We start from the raw sequence: 16979 nt of genomic DNA on the forward strand, positions 1-16979 counted from the left end.
GGTGCCGGAAAAATGTTATTTTAATGACCAGATTTGAGAAATAAGTGACAAAATAGGGAATTCCGACACTCGAAAAAGTGACTTGAAAATCCAAACGTAAACCTGATTACGTTTCAGTTATATTACGATGAAGAAGGAAACACCCAATATGATTGTGTAGGTCTAGTTGAGTATCAAATTAAGAAATTCTTTTTATAAATAGATCTTTTCAAAATTTTAGAAAGATGACTGAAAAAGATCACTGTTTGTGTCATTTATATCACCAACATATTTTGTTTTGTAATGTAAATTTTAATAATAAATTAGCATATTTATAAAATCCAAATTTTGTTATTTCACGTTTTCATTCACCAAACAATGACATCTCAAAATTGAAGAATTGTAAATTGTGGATATCCCAAAACTTTTTCATGACCTCAAGTCAATTAGAATTTAAGATTTAGTCAAGAAAAAATATAAGAATATAGGTGAGGTTCGATCATTTATAATATTCCCTCAAGCATAGTTTCTATTTAACTTCACTAGATTCTCTTCAAAAGCTATCTTGCACAACTAACACTTCTATCTATTAAGACCAATATTTTGTGTAACTGGATTAAGGTTACGGAAAATTTAAAATTTGGCCACTGATCAATATTTCCAAATAAAAAATGATGGTATAAGATCGAATATGATTGGCATACTGCTAAAACCAATGAAACATAAACGCGTCCTTCGAACGCCGTTGATTTAAATCAAAGTTGATTTAAAACTGAGTGAAATTGAAAATTTCCATAAGTAAATTTAATGGGAGGTACGTGTGGCTGAATGGACATTTAGCATAAAGACGAAGGGATTGATAGCTTATTCTTTTGAATTATACTGTTAAAGTCGTTAAGCACTAATCTGCCCATAACTGCATATTTGTAACATTCGACAAAAGTAGGCATTGAGTAAATGGAATACCAAGTGTGCATTTTATGGCAGTATGGGAGGAAACTAAAATTTTTAAAAATTACTAGGAACTCAAAAATGCTTATTTGAGGCTGATATTTTGTACAACTCATATCTCATTGAACTGTCAGAAAATAATTCTGATACAAATTTCATTGCTATTACATTACGAGACTCATTTATAATCTCAATGTGACTGTTATGCGGTTATAATTATCAATGTGACAAAACAACTTGGTATTTTTTTCGAATTTTCTTGAACAATCTCACAGATTTCAGTAAGTTGATCGAAAGTATTCATCATTTGATGACTCTCCATGGTATTAACTCCATTTTGTCAAAAATGTCGAATGTGACTGTTTTGCAGTTATGGGCAGTAATGTTCTAATATTTTATTCAAAATTACTTGGACACTTTTATGATTCATTTGGCATTGGGGGTTATAGTTGGTCAAATTGTCTCAAACTACGCACGAAAAATCACTTTAATACGACGTATCTTCTTGTCAAATTTAAACATAGTAAAAAAAACCTCTTGCCGAAGTGAATCAAAAATGCCAAAAAAAAAAATCCGGCTCTTCACTAGGGCGGTTCAAAACTTAAAAATATTTGAGAATCCAATATCTCATATGTTTCTTACCATCCTAACCATAAAAATAGTGTTCTGTGAAATTTTTAGCTTTCACCACCTAGATTTAAAGGTGGCCCAAAGACAATGTAACCTACAACACTAAGGAGAAATTTTGATATATGTTCCAAACACGGTAGTACTGTAATGTAAGTACAAACTTATTATCCTATAGTTATACATAATTCTTCAATCAACAATAAAGAAATTTGCTGAAGAGAGAAATTCAATCCGACGGATAGCAGAAAAGATATTCATGAGTTTGTTTGCTATTATTTAGTTCAATATGGGATTATAGCCCTGCAAAGATGCACAAAAAAATAGCTCAAAAGGGATTTGTTTCTTGAGCAACGACATTCATAAAGGTTTGAAGAATGAGTTTTCAATATGGGATGACAAGTTTCTACTTACATTACAGTACTAGCGTATTTGGAACACTTCTCAAAATATCTCCATAGATATTTCCATATAAACCTACATTGTCTTTGGACCACCTTTAAATCACCACCTAGAAAGCTGAAAATTTCACAGAATACTATTTTTATGATTAGGATGGTAAGGAACATATGGGAGATTGGATTTTCAAACATTTTAAAAATTTGAATCGTCCTACTCCTCACATGTCTTCGAAGAAAGCATCCATGATTTCATGGACAAATAAATTAAAACGATAAATTTTCTGAATCATTTCTTTTATCACTTGATTGGATCGTGTTAATGTTACAAAAGTAATTTACTACATATTTGAATAGGTATTTTCCCATTCGAGTAAACGCAATTAATCCATAGAACTTTGAATCCACGGATGATTAATTCATTTTTGTCCGGATAATTGGACCGCAGATAATCGAGACCCTGGTTAATCGAATACTTTTATAAGGTAGTGTCCATTTATTAGGTAACGCTAAAATTGTCAATTTTCGACCCGCTCCTCCCTCTAACGCTTTTTGTACGTATTTTTTTCGTGTTAGCCGTAACGCTTCAGCCCTCTACCTAGAGCCTTACGTTATTTGTGGACGGCGCCTAATCGAGTGCAACTTGTATAACATTTAAATATTGTATTTTTGATATATGTGTTTTAATTTCATTGCAAAACGTTCAAATTTTGTATAGTAGCAACTGAGTGTTTTGAAAATAGGAACTAAAGAGCTTTTCCCTGCAAAAAGACAAACAGGAATAAACAAGAACAAACGAAACCTAACAGGAACCTGGAGAAAAGAGTTCGATCTTTCATGAAATCAGACCAGAGATTTTTCTGAGAATGTTTCATATTTTTATTCAATGATTTTCTCAAAGAATTTCATCAGAAAATATGTCAGGTTTTTTCCAAATGTTCCAAATATATTGAATCCATTCGAGAATTTTCTTAGGAATTCATCAAAGAATATTGTTTTGGATATCTGAAGAATACAACCGGCTTTATAATAAAAAATAACCACAGCAATTAACTCGAAAATCATCAGCAAATACTTGAAAAATTCTTTCACATATTTTTTCCTGGAAATCCCAAGTCCGGTGATTCTTCCATTGTTTTTCCTAGTACATCCTCCAAGACTTCTTCAATAGTTCAACCAGAAGTTTCTCCAAAATGCCTCCAGGTTTAAAGATTGTCTCGCAGTATTTCTTTAACATTTTAACTAGGAATGTCTGTAAGTATATTTCCAAGTAGTACTCAGTGATTTTTTTAGGAATTCTTACAGTAATTCTCTAAGATTTCTCAAGGAAGTCTTTAAGGATTGGTCTTACTGATGATGCAAATCAGTGATGTTACAGCTGCGGTAGCTTTTCGTTGAATCGTAAAACGGAAAGTTTTCCCTAAAATTGCAATAGTTTAAAAATTGACTTTTCGATGAAAAAAGTGACTTCAGTGGAAGTGGCTTCAAAAAAGAGACTTTAAAGTGATTGACTTAAAAAATGCGACCAAGTCATCATCGCTACCAGCCTTGCAAACGTATTTTCAATTTATAGATATATAGATGACCAATTCTTTAATGAAATAGAAGGGTGCCGCTAATCGCAGTCAGTATTTTCGAGTTTTTATTGGATTTGAGGAGAAGATCTTGAACGTTATTAGGAGAATCAAGGTTGACCTCTAAATCGTGAAGAAGGGTCATTGTTGGGTTTTGTCGGAAACCCTTAAGTTTCGCGATTTTCGTTGGAGAGGTATGTCTCAATAATTTTATTTAGTTCACTCTAACAAAAGTGAACAAAATTATATGGAAGCTTTGGAAAAGGCAACAATTATGATCCATGGCCATGGAAACATTTCCGTAAACCTGGAGATAATTTTCAGCATTCCACATGGTGCCAACAGTGGCGTTGAACGTTGCCTCATGGATGCTAAATTTGATAATGCTTTCAAGAATATCACTAATTATATTGTTGGATCCAAAAGGGAATCTGGTAAAAAAGACTAAAATTGTATTTTTTTATATTCGTTTTTCAATATTGTTGAAAGCAAATTCATACTTTCAAAATGTGATTGTTTTCGATCATTCTTGTGTTTTATTTTATTCCACTCATCAGCTTTTAAATGTAACGAATTCGATAGGTTCCAACAAATCTGAAAGTAATTCAAATACATCGCCTTTTTCCACACTTTAAATCGCCAATATTTTAACATTAACTTCTAATTGGAATTCAAAGAAATTTTAGAAAAGATTTCGATAGAAAATTGTACAGATATGTTTGTTGGTACAATCACCTAATCAAGAGCAAGCGTTTTATCGCAAAAAAAGTGTGTGTCTGTATACCGTTTTGAGTTCCTGGTACAAATAAACATTGATGAGTTGATATCGATTAACAACCCGGAACATATGTCGCGTATCTTGCGTTGCAGGTTCTCAATTTTTTTTCCCGGTTTATCGCCCGCAAGGCTCCTTCAACTCATGTAGATTTACGAATTTTCTAACTAATCAGCACAATATAAACTGTATAACGTAATACTCGTTGCACATCACTCACTTTGTTATTATTAATACCATTATTGAAATAATCAAAAGCAGTTCATCGATCAAAACAGAAATTTAACTCACACCGTTCACCAGTTGGAGAACAGAATACATCTTCTTTTTCTTCTTCTTTTTGGCATTACGTCCCACTGGGACAGAGTCTGCTTCTCAGCTTTGTAATCGTTTGGTTACAAATTGTTGATTTTTGTTTTATATTTATTTGTTCGTTTCGGAACCTTCACGTTTTTTGTGTAAAAACAGAAGAAAATACCACAGAAGCGTTAGGGTTTGTGCCGCTGTAATGTCTTCGTCCGCTACCAATTGATAATCTTGACGGAACGATAGGCATAAGAAGCGAGATAGCATGTGGAAAGGTAAAATAAGATGGAATGTGGGAAACTGAAAACTCAGCAGCCATTGCCCAAATTCGGCAGCTATTTTAATTAGGCGTCCATGTGCTAAAGACGTGGTTTAATAGTGCAGTGGTTTAGTGAAATACACTGAATAAGCCACCCCCCCTCTAGCCCATAGCAGGAGCTAAGTGGGTGCTAGGGATAGTCACCGCTCAGGTAAATAGAGACCCTGCACGAAACTAGGATTGTTCCCTAATTCCACGCTGTCCTTTAGGACCTCTTGCACCTGTTTATTGGTTCCGTCCAGCACACGGTTCGGCCCGCGAAGCCTTCAGGCTTCCGTGCCTAATCGTTTAGGATATTCGCCGTCCATCATTGGACGAATCCTCAGGCCATAGGCCTTAATCGCCAAGGAGGATTTCCAAGGTGGTTATGCCACGGCCGGCCGATTACGTCCATGCGGGAAGACGCCTGTGAACCCCACCGTCCAGCAACGCCCGCTGGCCCGTCAACGGACTGAAGAACCGTCCGTACATCCGCCCGCTTCGCCATTCCGGCGAGAGTTCCGACCGCACAGCAGGATTGAATCGCTGTGTCGGCCATTCGTCATCAACATCAGAAGGCAGCGGTATGTACCGGTACCAACGATAGAATTAGGCTACACTTAACAAATTAACACTAAACTTGATAATACAGAACAACACGCACACGACACAAATAGGAATTTTAATAAAAATGCATAAGTAAAGTGAAAGTTCCGTGTTGTTAGTTTTGTATCGCGAAAAGCCCTTGATTATCCAGTAGCTAGCCGACCCTGGGATTGCCGGAGAGTCTCTTGTGTCCTGAGTTGGCCTGGCACTGTGAGTTTTCCCGTTTAGTTTCAGCTTAGTGTTCTTATGAGCACTTCTACAGTTATTAGCTGAGAGCTTTCTTTGCCAAAGTTGTAATTTTCGCATTCGTATATCGTGTGGCAGATGAGATGATACTCTATGCGCAGGGAAGTCAGGAAATTTCCATTATGAAAAAACAGAAAAGATCCTGGAACGACCGGGTATCAAACCCAGACACCTTCAGCATCCCGAGCAGGTGGAAAAAACTCACGAACATCATATATAGTTATTGGAAAGTGAATAACTGAAGAACAGAAACAGCTATTCATTTGTTTGACATAAGAGATAAAAGATCAAAAATAATATCAAAAAAATGTATGCATACTATCAAATAAAAATCATAATGAGTAATTATAATATCTCACTAAGATCAATTCATTTCGGTTGTCAAAACATCTCGTTTAGCTATTCTATATCTAATTAAAAGCTAAATTTGATAGTTTTGGAAGCCACATGCAGATCATAATTTGATGTTCACATTTGATATCACACCGTTCGTTTATTTATTTATTTTATTAATTAATTCAGTTATCCATATTTGGTAATTTCTCATTCATTCAAAACTTAATTTTTTTTCGCATTTTTTTATTTATTCAAAATTATTTGAAGAAACCACCTACATTGGAAATCAACAACTCAACGGACAAAAACAAACTAAAACGTAACTAAATTCATACGTCATACGGGTTAAAACAATTCCAGAAATACATTTAACAAAACAGTATTTCCAAAGACTGGTAAACAAATTAAAATTTAAATGATTTCTGATCCGGCAGGTTATTCTTGGCGCAAGGTGCGTAGAGATGGATTGTTATTAATAACGGCAGCGATGTGCTTTGCAGTCTTCCGAGAGCGCTGCATAGCTACTCCCAATTCGTCCTGAAGAATAGTTCTTCTTTCATAGAGACGGTCTGCAAATGTAAAATTATAGTTTTTAAGTTCCTATGATTGATAAATGGACTTAAATTACCTCTGATGTACGTTACTTTGACTGGATCCAGTCGTCCAACATTAGTTCGAGCGTCGGGTTCAAGCCCATTCTTTATTCCTCGTCCAAATGGGTTGTTCGATGGATGCCCAGAGACAGTGGCATTCCCTACACCAAGGGGAAATAGACGAACAACTAACTCCTTGACAAAGAGATAATCGCTGTCCTGAGCATTCTGCGAGACGCTTAACAACCATTTTGCGTCGGGAAATCCAGGGATTTCGGTAAATGATGTACCATTTGGCCGCTCAACAAGGGTTTCCTGGAGCCGCATGTTTAACGATCGTAGTTTAGCGTTATCTCGCCGAAGTGCTCCAATTTCCGATTCAAGCATTGCCACCCGATGCTGGAGTACGAGAACAGCGTTGAGATCTGGAGCGGTTTCGAGCGGTTTGTCTTCAAAATCAACGCATTCTTCGCTGGCAGCTTCATTGCAGTCCAACACCACTTTAATTATTGAGACATCATGTCCAGCAAAAGTTGGCTGAAATGGGGGTGCATTGGAGTCAACCCTTAGGACCTCTGGAATGTCCATACCGGTTTCAACTGTCGGGACAGTGATTGTTTTGACTGGTAGGTCCCCAGCAATAGTCGTTCCAAGTTCGAAAATCTGTGCCTCAGATGTCGGTACGGTATCTGCAATGCCTTGCTCCAGAACAACGGATTTGACCGGCGATGGTAAGTTGACCGGAGGATTAATGCTGGTACACAATTTCTTTTTGGGTTTTGTTTTTGAGATCGGTGTGGCAACTAGTTGCTGTTTAGAAAGTGTAAAACATAAGTTAAATATGAGTGCATAAAAATGCATTTGAAGTTCTTACCAAGCTTTCCATAAATTTCATGTTTTCCATATTTGCTTTCTTAGCATCACTTTTTTGTTTAATATTTTTACGTGTTTTTCCCATGTTAACAGTAAAAAACCACTTATAGATCGAATTTATTTAACAAGTTCTTACTTTTGCGGTTGAAAATGCGTTGAATACGAGAAGGTGACAAAGAAAAACAAAATGGATTCGGCTTCATGATGATTGAATATCATAGTTTTTCGATGTTGGATCGTCGTGTGCTGTGCACACATTGATGTACACGGAAAAAAACTATAACATTCCATATAACACAAAAAAAAATGATTGAGCCTTGAAACGAAATCTCAAAGTAGTTCCACAAACGCAAACAAATTTTATTGTATAATCTAACGATTCCATGTTAGAATTAAAAACTGCACCAACGATTTTCAACCGATCACAAAAATCTGTTAAGTTTACTATAATCTGATACAAATCACTGAGCAGTGCAGTATATGTGACCATGTCCATAGTAGCATCTACTACAAAGCATTGTATTTCAATCCGTGACACCCACCGTACAACACAGTGTGGTCAAAAGTACAGTGCGAAACTTGTCAAATCAAGCATGTTTCTAGTCATAAATACTGCAACTGAGCGGTTCCACAGAAAATGACGACTTTTTTCCCAAATTTCATTTTTATATTTTTTGATTTGGATGAAATTTTGCAGAGGATGTGGTGGTAAAATGAACAGGGGTGGTAAAATGAACACCGTGCCTTTTACAGAGAAAAAACAAATTTCGATGATTTTTTATCACGCACGGACGATGTAGAGCATAAATCTGAGTGTTCGAGTTGATACGTAGATCAATTGAAGTGAAAATATCAACGAAAACTAAAATTTTATAAAACCACGTTTGGAAATTAGAACTGACGTAACTTTTAGCTCGGAAGACTTGAGGTTTTTCAGTGAGGTGAATATCGTTATGATATGATGTCAAATCTGAGACCTTTAGAATTCTCTTTGAATGGGTTACAATCATTAATGGATGTATTTTCGGTGGGGCAACGAAAATTATCAGAAATATTTGTTTTGCTCACGTTTTTTGCGTGGTGTTCATTTTACCACCAACCGCTGTTCATTTTACCCACATAGTGCAGGTAAAATGAACATTTGCATCGCTTTTTGATAGCGATGAAAATATGTGAAAATTTAGCTATTTTAGTATGAATCCATGTCGTTGCTATATATTACATCCCTATTTTTGATGTTGTGCGATAGAACTATACAAATTTCTCGTTTTTCTATCAGAAATAAGATGATTTCCTTAAGGTGTTCATTTTACCACCTCTTCCCCCACATGCTTTCTTTACGCCCAAAAATGCCTTTTTGCATCATCGGTTGGCCATTTTGACTCTAGCCTTACTTTTGAGAAGGGCCTAAGAAAAAAATCCTTAATAATTTTCAAAAAAATATAACTTAGGAACGGTTTGTCCGATCAGATTGGTGTCTTCCGCAAAGTTTTAGGTTATTGTTGGGACTATCTGGAAAAAAATATACACTGTAAAAAAAAATGTTGTAATTTTTTATATATCGAAAATAAAGCTTAAAAATCAATTTTCTCAAAAATCGTATTTTTGATTTTTTTTTTCATTTTTTTATATGTCAAAGTAGACAAAAAATGAAGTCTTTTGCACAGTGGGTCAAGATGGAGAAATCATGGACAAAAAAGTTATGGTTTTTTAAAAAAAGATGAATTTTTGCAAATGGTCATAATAAACTTTTTAAATGTTTTTCAACTCGATTTTATGAAAGCATGCACAATTTACAACAAAAAAGTTACAAGGGAAAATTAGACTAACTTTTACCGTTTTAAAGATACAGCGATTTTAATACAAAATTATGATATAATTTTCAATTTTCGGTCATTTTCGAATGTTTTTCGAGGCTCATAAGCCTAGAAATTTGTTCATTGTCTGAAAGAGCAGATAGTTTTTGACTAAAATGTTTGAAAAAATATTGATTTGGTAATTTTTCATGGTTTGAGGCGAAATAAAAAAATGTGCCCTGTAAAAATGATTTATTTATTTTTTTTAACGAAACACAACTTCAACATTCAACATTGTGATATTTTGATATTAAATTATCAAGAAAATAAGGAACAAAATGTTAAAAGTTGAAAAATAAGAAAATAACGAATATAAAGCAATCAATACGTGAAATGCATTTATATCGATTTAAGATAATGAAATGTTTCCATTCGAAAACAAAAGCTTTATGAGTAGAGGAGTAACGTGCCCAGTTGTCTCACACAAATATACCTGATGTTTTCTTAAAGTTCGAAAGCAATAACTATTCAGGGAATACAAAAATACCATTCATTTATTCCAGTTTCCGTAGATAAAATAGAAGTTAGGCAATTTTCAAACTGTAATGATAGTAAAAAATTGTAAACATTATGAAAAAGTAAGAAATCTGTATCAAAAAAGGACGCTCCATCATTATATAAGAACATGAAATAAAATGCATTCAGAAAAAAATATTCTTTATTTTATCAACTCGAAAAACATCCAAAAACAATCAAAAGTTGTGAATTTTCAGTAAATTTAATTTTAAAATCGCTGTATCTCGGAAACGGTAGCAATTAGCAAAATTTTCTCATATACCTTTTTTGTTGCAAATTTTGCGTACTTTCATAAAACTGGGTCGAAAAGCATTCAAAAAGTTTATTTAGACTATATTGAAAAATCAACCTTTTTTTAAAAAATCATAACATTTTTGTCCATGATTTCTCCATCTTGACCCACTGTGCAAAAGACTCAATTTTTTGTCTACTTTAAAATATAAAAAAGTAAAAAAATGTACTGAAATTAAACCTTCTGTGGCTCAGATACGCTAAACAACGGTAGGTCCTAGTCGATATGGAAATGTATTTACTAATTTGTATAACACTTCTTTTTCTTCTTCTTCTTGACATCAACGTCCTCACTGGGACAGAGCCTGCTTCTCAGCTTAGTGTTCCTATGAGCACTTCCACAGTTATTAACTGAGAGCTTTGTTTGAGAAATTTGTCATTTTCGCATTCGTACATCGTGTGGCAGGTACGATCATACTCTATGCCCAGGGAAGTCAAGGAAATTTCCATTACGATAAGATCCTGAACCGACCGGGAACCGAACCCAGACACCTTCAGTATGACTTTGCTTTGTGGCCGCGGACTCTAACCACTCGGCTAAAGAAGGCCGTATAACAGGCGAGTTATTTTTCCCGTGTGCAATGGAATCACGACTACCATTCCACCTCAGATCAACTATAGTCTGCTGTCAAAAAATCGAACATTATTGAGCCCTCGCCGAGCGATGTCACAAACACAAGTACTAAGTAAATGGTGAAAAATATTCCCGTTTGAATTTACTGGGAACAATTGATCTTTGTTTATATTTTTCACCAAAACTCTTGAGTGGTATTGGTGACGTGGATCGTGTATGTACTCGTGCACAGAAACCACTTATCGTCTTTTTTTGTCTCTGTATATCTGTTTGTTATTGTATGTCATAAAGAACACGACCATTGCGTACATTTCGTTCATCTTTTGCATAAAATCTGTTGAAAAAAAGTTTTGCAATGAGTTACCGCCGCCGCCGCCAGTATTATTTAGCAGCAGAAAACTTCGGAGGGAAATATGTGAAAAGAGTAAGTATTTTTATTTGCTTAGATCTGACCAGATGGGCCTCGTACCAACTACTAACTGTTCCAATTACAGCCAAGGCGCAAGATGATTGACCTTCAAGAAAATTGTCCAATGAGTTTGGAAGAACCCGATTCAGATGTGTCAATCAACGATGTTCTGGAAGACTCGGCTTCATCCGGCCAGCAAAATAATCTTGAATCAGACTTGTCGGATGACAGCATTACAACTCCTCTCGATGAGATTCAGTCTGAACTTCTTGAAGATGATGAACCCCAAAACAACGTAGATGTTAGCTACCAAAGTGATCAATCATTTGAACTGGATGACTTCGAGTACGAAGATGCTACGGAATCCACATATTCAGGCCGTGATTCCAGTGATTCAAATAATGTATGTATGAATACCTGCCAAATAAAATAAATGCATGGAATTACCGGTGCACAACAATACGCTTTTTCTTTCGAAAGATGAGCTGAAATATTCCCGTTACTAACAGAACTTTTTTGTGATTTTTAGATATTTCCCTCAGCGTCCAAGAAGAAGTTTAAATGTGTCTCTAATTTAGAGTGCTCCGACATTTTGTTCATGGTCCTTAACTTCTACATACGACACGGATTAACTCAATCAGCGTTGGAGGATCTACTGAAACTTCTCAATGTTGTGGCCGGAATAAAAAATTTCCCTGAAAGTTTTTCATCGTTTTCGGCATTACTTAAGATGAATCCGTACGACTCACATCGTGTGTATTTTTGTGTAAATTGTCAGCTCGATTTTGGAAAAGTTGCACCAGAAGCATGTTTCAAGTGCCCTATATGTGGCTGTACGGAAAATGATTTCTTTTTGACCATTCCTATTGAGCAACAGATTTGTGATTTAGTTATTAAACATAAGGACAAAATTGAACAACACGCAAAAGTTATTGACGACGAAAAAATCGCAGATATAAATCGTGGAAAATGTGCTCAGCAAAAGTTAAAAGGAGCATCACACACAACTCTTACTTTGAGCGCCAACACTGATGGAGCAGCAGCTTTCAAATGCACGACACAGAAGCCTCTTTACCCAGTATTTCTGACGCTCAATAATCTTCCTCCTTTGGATCGATTTTCTAAGCATAACCTTATTGTCAACGCTCTCTGGCTTTCAAAAGGAGAACCCAATACCAATCTTTTGTTCAAATATCTGTGCATAGAATTGAACAGATTGGCCAAAACTGGAGTTATCATTAATGGTATTACGTATTCCGTCATATTACTGCAAGTTAATCTAGATTCAGTGGCTAGATGTAAGGTTCAGAATATGAAGCAGTTTAACGGAAACTTTGGTTGTACATACTGTCTTCATCCGGGCGACCTTAAGGAGTCAGGTACATCCAGGTGTTATCCAGTTAAGCAGTATGTTGCAAAGCGTGGAAACATCACAACCAGAAAACAAATGGATGAAGTTCACACGGATGGGAAAGAAAGATTTGGAGTGCTTGGTAAATCAGTGTTCGTATCGCTGAGCGGATTTGATGTTATAGAATCTTTTCCTCCTGATTACATGCACGCAGTCCTGCTTGGAGTTATGAAACACATGTGGACAATGTGGACAGAATCCGAGTACCATAAAAATGATTTTTACATTGGCAACTCGTTAGAGGTAATTGAAAGAAGAATTTTGTCCTTTCGCCCACCATCTACCTTTTCTCGATATCCTCGGCGGCTGAAAGAGTATAAGAAATATAAGGCCAATGAATGGGAAGTCCTGCTGCTGCACTATTTATATCCAGCTCTCGTAGGAGTATTGCCTCAACAATATTTGGATCATGTAATGCTCCTTTCATCAGCAATTTACAAATTGCTTAATCCAAAACTAAATGAGTCTACGATCAATTCCTGCGATAAAAGTTTGAAACAATTTGTTGTGAAATTTCAAACTTTCTACGGAAAAGACAATATGACGTATAATGTTCATCTGTTATGCCATCTGATACAAGCAGTTCGAAATTTTGGAGCGCTATACAACTTTTCGCTCTTCCCTTACGAATCAGGTATTTATAAAATTCACTCATTTATCATTAACTGTAGTTATATAGTTTTAAGTAATCACGTTTTCCTTGCCATTATTCATTCAAAAATAGTAGACAGTCAGTTTAGTATACATATTAATTACCTGTTTATATTCCAGGAAATGCATTGTTACTGGGCTATCGTACTGGTAATAATAAACCTGTTTTACAAATTGAAAGGAAGTATTACATGAACAGATTGTGTCAATATACAGAACTGTCTTCGAATTCACCAATTAAGAGTTGGGTTAAGAAGTTATGGATGAAAGACCATACAAAACTACAATTCGATCCAACAAGAATTTATAATTCAAGCGACGCAATTGTTTATGATGATGACATAGATGAGCGGGTATTCAGCTTTCATAGCAGACTTCATATTAATGGAAGAGATTTGTGTTCAAAAGATATTTGTAAGGAATGCAATTATGATGATTCATGGGTGGAGATAAATGGTAAATTTTATTGTATAAGCCTAATTTTGTGTGATAGAAACCACTCAGTCTACATTATTGGACAAAAAGCGATCACTAGAAAGCTATATGATAATCTATATTCATTTGACTTGAGTAAGCATAAAAGAGTTGTTAGAATCAATAATACTGCCCAACAATGTTTGATTATGGAGATTGAAAATGAAAACAAAAAACAACAATTTATTTCAAGATGTAAAACTCGCACGCAAGTAGATTAGCCCTAGTCATGTTGCACCATGTATATGAATAAAAACAAGAAAAAATGTATCGCAAATGGTTTTTACTGTAGAGTTGAACTATCTCAGGATGATAAAATCTATAAAAGTCAGATGAACATTAAAATGAGATATGGCATCAAAAAATGATCTTGACAAGATATGCTGAAAAACTAAGAAATCAATATAATATCACAACCAGATCTCAAATCATAATCAGCTATTGTATAGTTATTATTTTGTAATTCACCTCTGCCCGGGATGGCTTTGCTTTGTAGCCGCGGACTCTAACCACTCGGCTAAGGAAAGCCCTATAGAATACAGAAATACAGAATACATATGAATACAAATTTTTGAAGAAACAGTGTCAATTTAGGTCAAAGAACTGCTTTTACTAATCCGAAAAATCTTGAAATTCGATGGCATTTTTTAAATTATTATTCATTAAGTATCTGTAAACACGTGAGGAACGGTGTTTAACTGAAACCTGATTTGAATTCGAGAATAATATGCGGATTCCATATTTAAGAGAGACTAGCCGTTAGCATTAAAAATTATGTATCATAAGGCTTGCAAAATTCTGTTAAAAATGGCTACCGTAAAACGGGGTAACATTGATCAGCGGGGTAACATTGCTCGAAATGACCTTTCTTGTAAAAAAAAATCATGAACATTTAACGATAGAACATTTTCAATGTATGGATGGCCTTATATTTGGCCTTTTTTTCTTATATTCATGAGCTAATAATAATTAAGGTATTTGGTGAATAATGAGTTTTGTTCATGCGTAAAGTTGTCACTTTTTCGAAACAATGATATCCATGATTATGAACGCCACCACCAAGAATTCGTCTATTATGAGTTCTGCAAACGATATAATCAAGGAAAATGCAGTTTTTACTTGAAATGTTATCGCCGAAAACGATTCCGTTGTCAAAGTTTTCCTAGAAATGATCAATCCAGCAAAATTTAGGACTACTACAAACGATGCAAAATTTCTTTGGGAAATTGCCTACCTTTAGGCATATTCCGTGACACAAGGTGTTTTTAACCATAAAATAACTTAAAAAGTAGATTACCCGAAAGAGCTGTCCCATCATATTCGGCTTGAGGGTTGTGACTTTAGTAAGTATTATAATTATATATTATATTTTACCTAGTATTGCTTTCATAGGTGATCAATGTTACCCCATATCAGTTAAATCCAGAGTTGCTCAATATCAATCATATCAGCTTAAAGCAGATGTACTAAAACTATCAATATCATTTGCGAGCTATCAATATCAATTCAGTGCGACAACCAACAGCTGTGATGTGACATCGCACTTTAGATCATAATAACTGCAGAATGAGTGATCACGTGGTAATTATCCACGCTGTTAATTTGACTCAGTGACCAATAAATAGTTTCAATTGATCTGCACCACTGTCAAAAGTATCGAATTGATAAATTGCCATAACATTTGCTTAATTTAGGGTAAAACTTAATCCATCCGTGATATCTATAGTTTATCACCATCAATAGCATTATATCAAATCAATATCAATATCAAAGGGTGGGCTGGTTGGTTTCCATCGTCCACAGTACTGACGAAGACATTTCCTCCGTTGTCTCCACCTTCATTGCCTGTGCTCTCAGCGCCATTCAGGTGTTCGTCGAAGTGCTGCTTCCAGCTTTCAATCACCTCACGCTCTCCAATCAAGATGCTCCCATCCTTATCCCTGCACATCTCGGCTCGCGGCATGATGCCGTTGAGGGATGCGTTGAGCTTCTGATAGAACTTACAAGTTTCTTGACACAGGCACAGCTGTTCCATTTCTTCACACTGCATCTCCTCCAGGCAGCGGTTTTTCTTCCGAAAGAGGCAGGTCTGCTGTTACCGTTTCCGTCTATAACGTTCCGCGTTCTGACGGGTCCCTTGCTGCAGCATAAACGCCCGTGCTGCACATTCTTTTCCTCCATAATTTGCCTACATTCCTCGTCGAACCAATCGTTCCGTCGACTCCGTCCCACGAACCCGACGTTGCTCTTAGCTGCATTGTTGGTGGCTGATTTCACTGTTTTACAGCAGTCCTCAGGAGAGTGTTTATATAACTCACTCTCTTCCGGTAATGCAGCCTCGAGGTGCTGCGCGTATACAGTTGCGACATCCGGTTGCTTAAGCCGCTCTAGGTCATACCAAGGCGGCCGTCGGTACCGTACATTGTTAAAGTGAAGATGAATCGAAGCCAAACCTGAAATTTTCAAGAGCACGAATCTGAAGAGCTGAAGACTTAATCGATTGGTCACTCGCTGGTGGTAACTAATCGATTAAGTTTTCAGCTTAAATAAATCTTTGGTTCTCCAGATTTGTGCTCTTGAAAATTTGAGATTTGGCTTTGATGCATCTTCACCTTAACGACGGAGAGCTTTGGGCGCAGTGGTATCGCAGTCGGCCTGTACAAATCAGTAAATTTTAAGCAATGATACTGGCAGCGAGCCACACTCTGGTTAAAGGCTCCCCCAAATCATCGGGCGACAGTGACAAACTTCTTCTTCTTTTCGGCGTTACGTCCTCACTTTGACAGAGCCTGCTTCTCAGCTTAGTGTTATTATGAGCACTTCCAAAGTTATTAACTGAGAGCTTACTATGCCAATGACCATTTTTTGCATGTGTATATCGTGTGGCAGGTACGAAGATACTCTATGCCCTGGGAAGTCGAGAAAATTTCCGACCCGAAAAGATCCTCGACCGGTGGGATTCGAACCCACGACCCTCAGCTTGGTCTTGCTGAATAGCTGCGCGTTTACCGCTACGGCTATCAGGGCCCCTCAGTGACAAACAATAGGCCCGATTTCGGAGCGATTTTCGTCACTTCAATCTATGGTCAATGACCAAATGCTGCTATTTTATACAAAATGCTCAAGTTTGAGGCTCTATATCTCAGCTTCTGGTAGTTCGATTTGGCTGAAATTTGAATGACGGACTACAAATAACTTGAAGTTTTATAGTGAATTCATTATATTGCAGTCACTT

General features: G+C 36.1%; 2 protein-coding genes across 4 annotated transcripts in view; both read right to left on the bottom strand.

The window, feature by feature from the left end:
* The window catches only part of LOC5572804 (tubulin polyglutamylase TTLL4), a 144747-nt gene that overhangs the window by 30413 nt on the left and 97355 nt on the right, over positions 1-16979 (bottom strand). The gene's annotated exons all lie outside the window — the stretch shown is intronic.
* Positions 6362-8049, bottom strand: LOC110676956. The gene is made up of 2 exons (XM_021847004.1): positions 6725-8049; positions 6362-6665 (listed from the first exon to the last, which is right to left on the bottom strand). Exons 1-2 carry the CDS (start codon positions 7548-7550, stop codon positions 6532-6534), a joined length of 960 nt encoding a protein of 319 aa, XP_021702696.1. The 5' UTR covers positions 7551-8049; the 3' UTR covers positions 6362-6531.

Source organism: Aedes aegypti, chromosome 2, assembly GCF_002204515.2.
Source record: "Aedes aegypti strain LVP_AGWG chromosome 2, AaegL5.0 Primary Assembly, whole genome shotgun sequence".
Taxonomy (NCBI): Eukaryota; Metazoa; Arthropoda; class Insecta; order Diptera; family Culicidae; genus Aedes; species Aedes aegypti.

What these genes read in the sequence shown, in the direction of transcription:
- LOC110676956 (XM_021847004.1), bottom strand. Translation starts at nt 7,550, where the DNA reads ATGCATTTTTATGCACTCATATTTAACTTATGTTTTACACTTTCTAAA. An exon ending in CAAAGTAACGTACATCAGAG is followed by an intron (nt 6,666 to 6,724) that starts GTAATTTAAGTC and finishes TTACATTTGCAG; the next exon opens with ACCGTCTCTATGAAAGAAGA.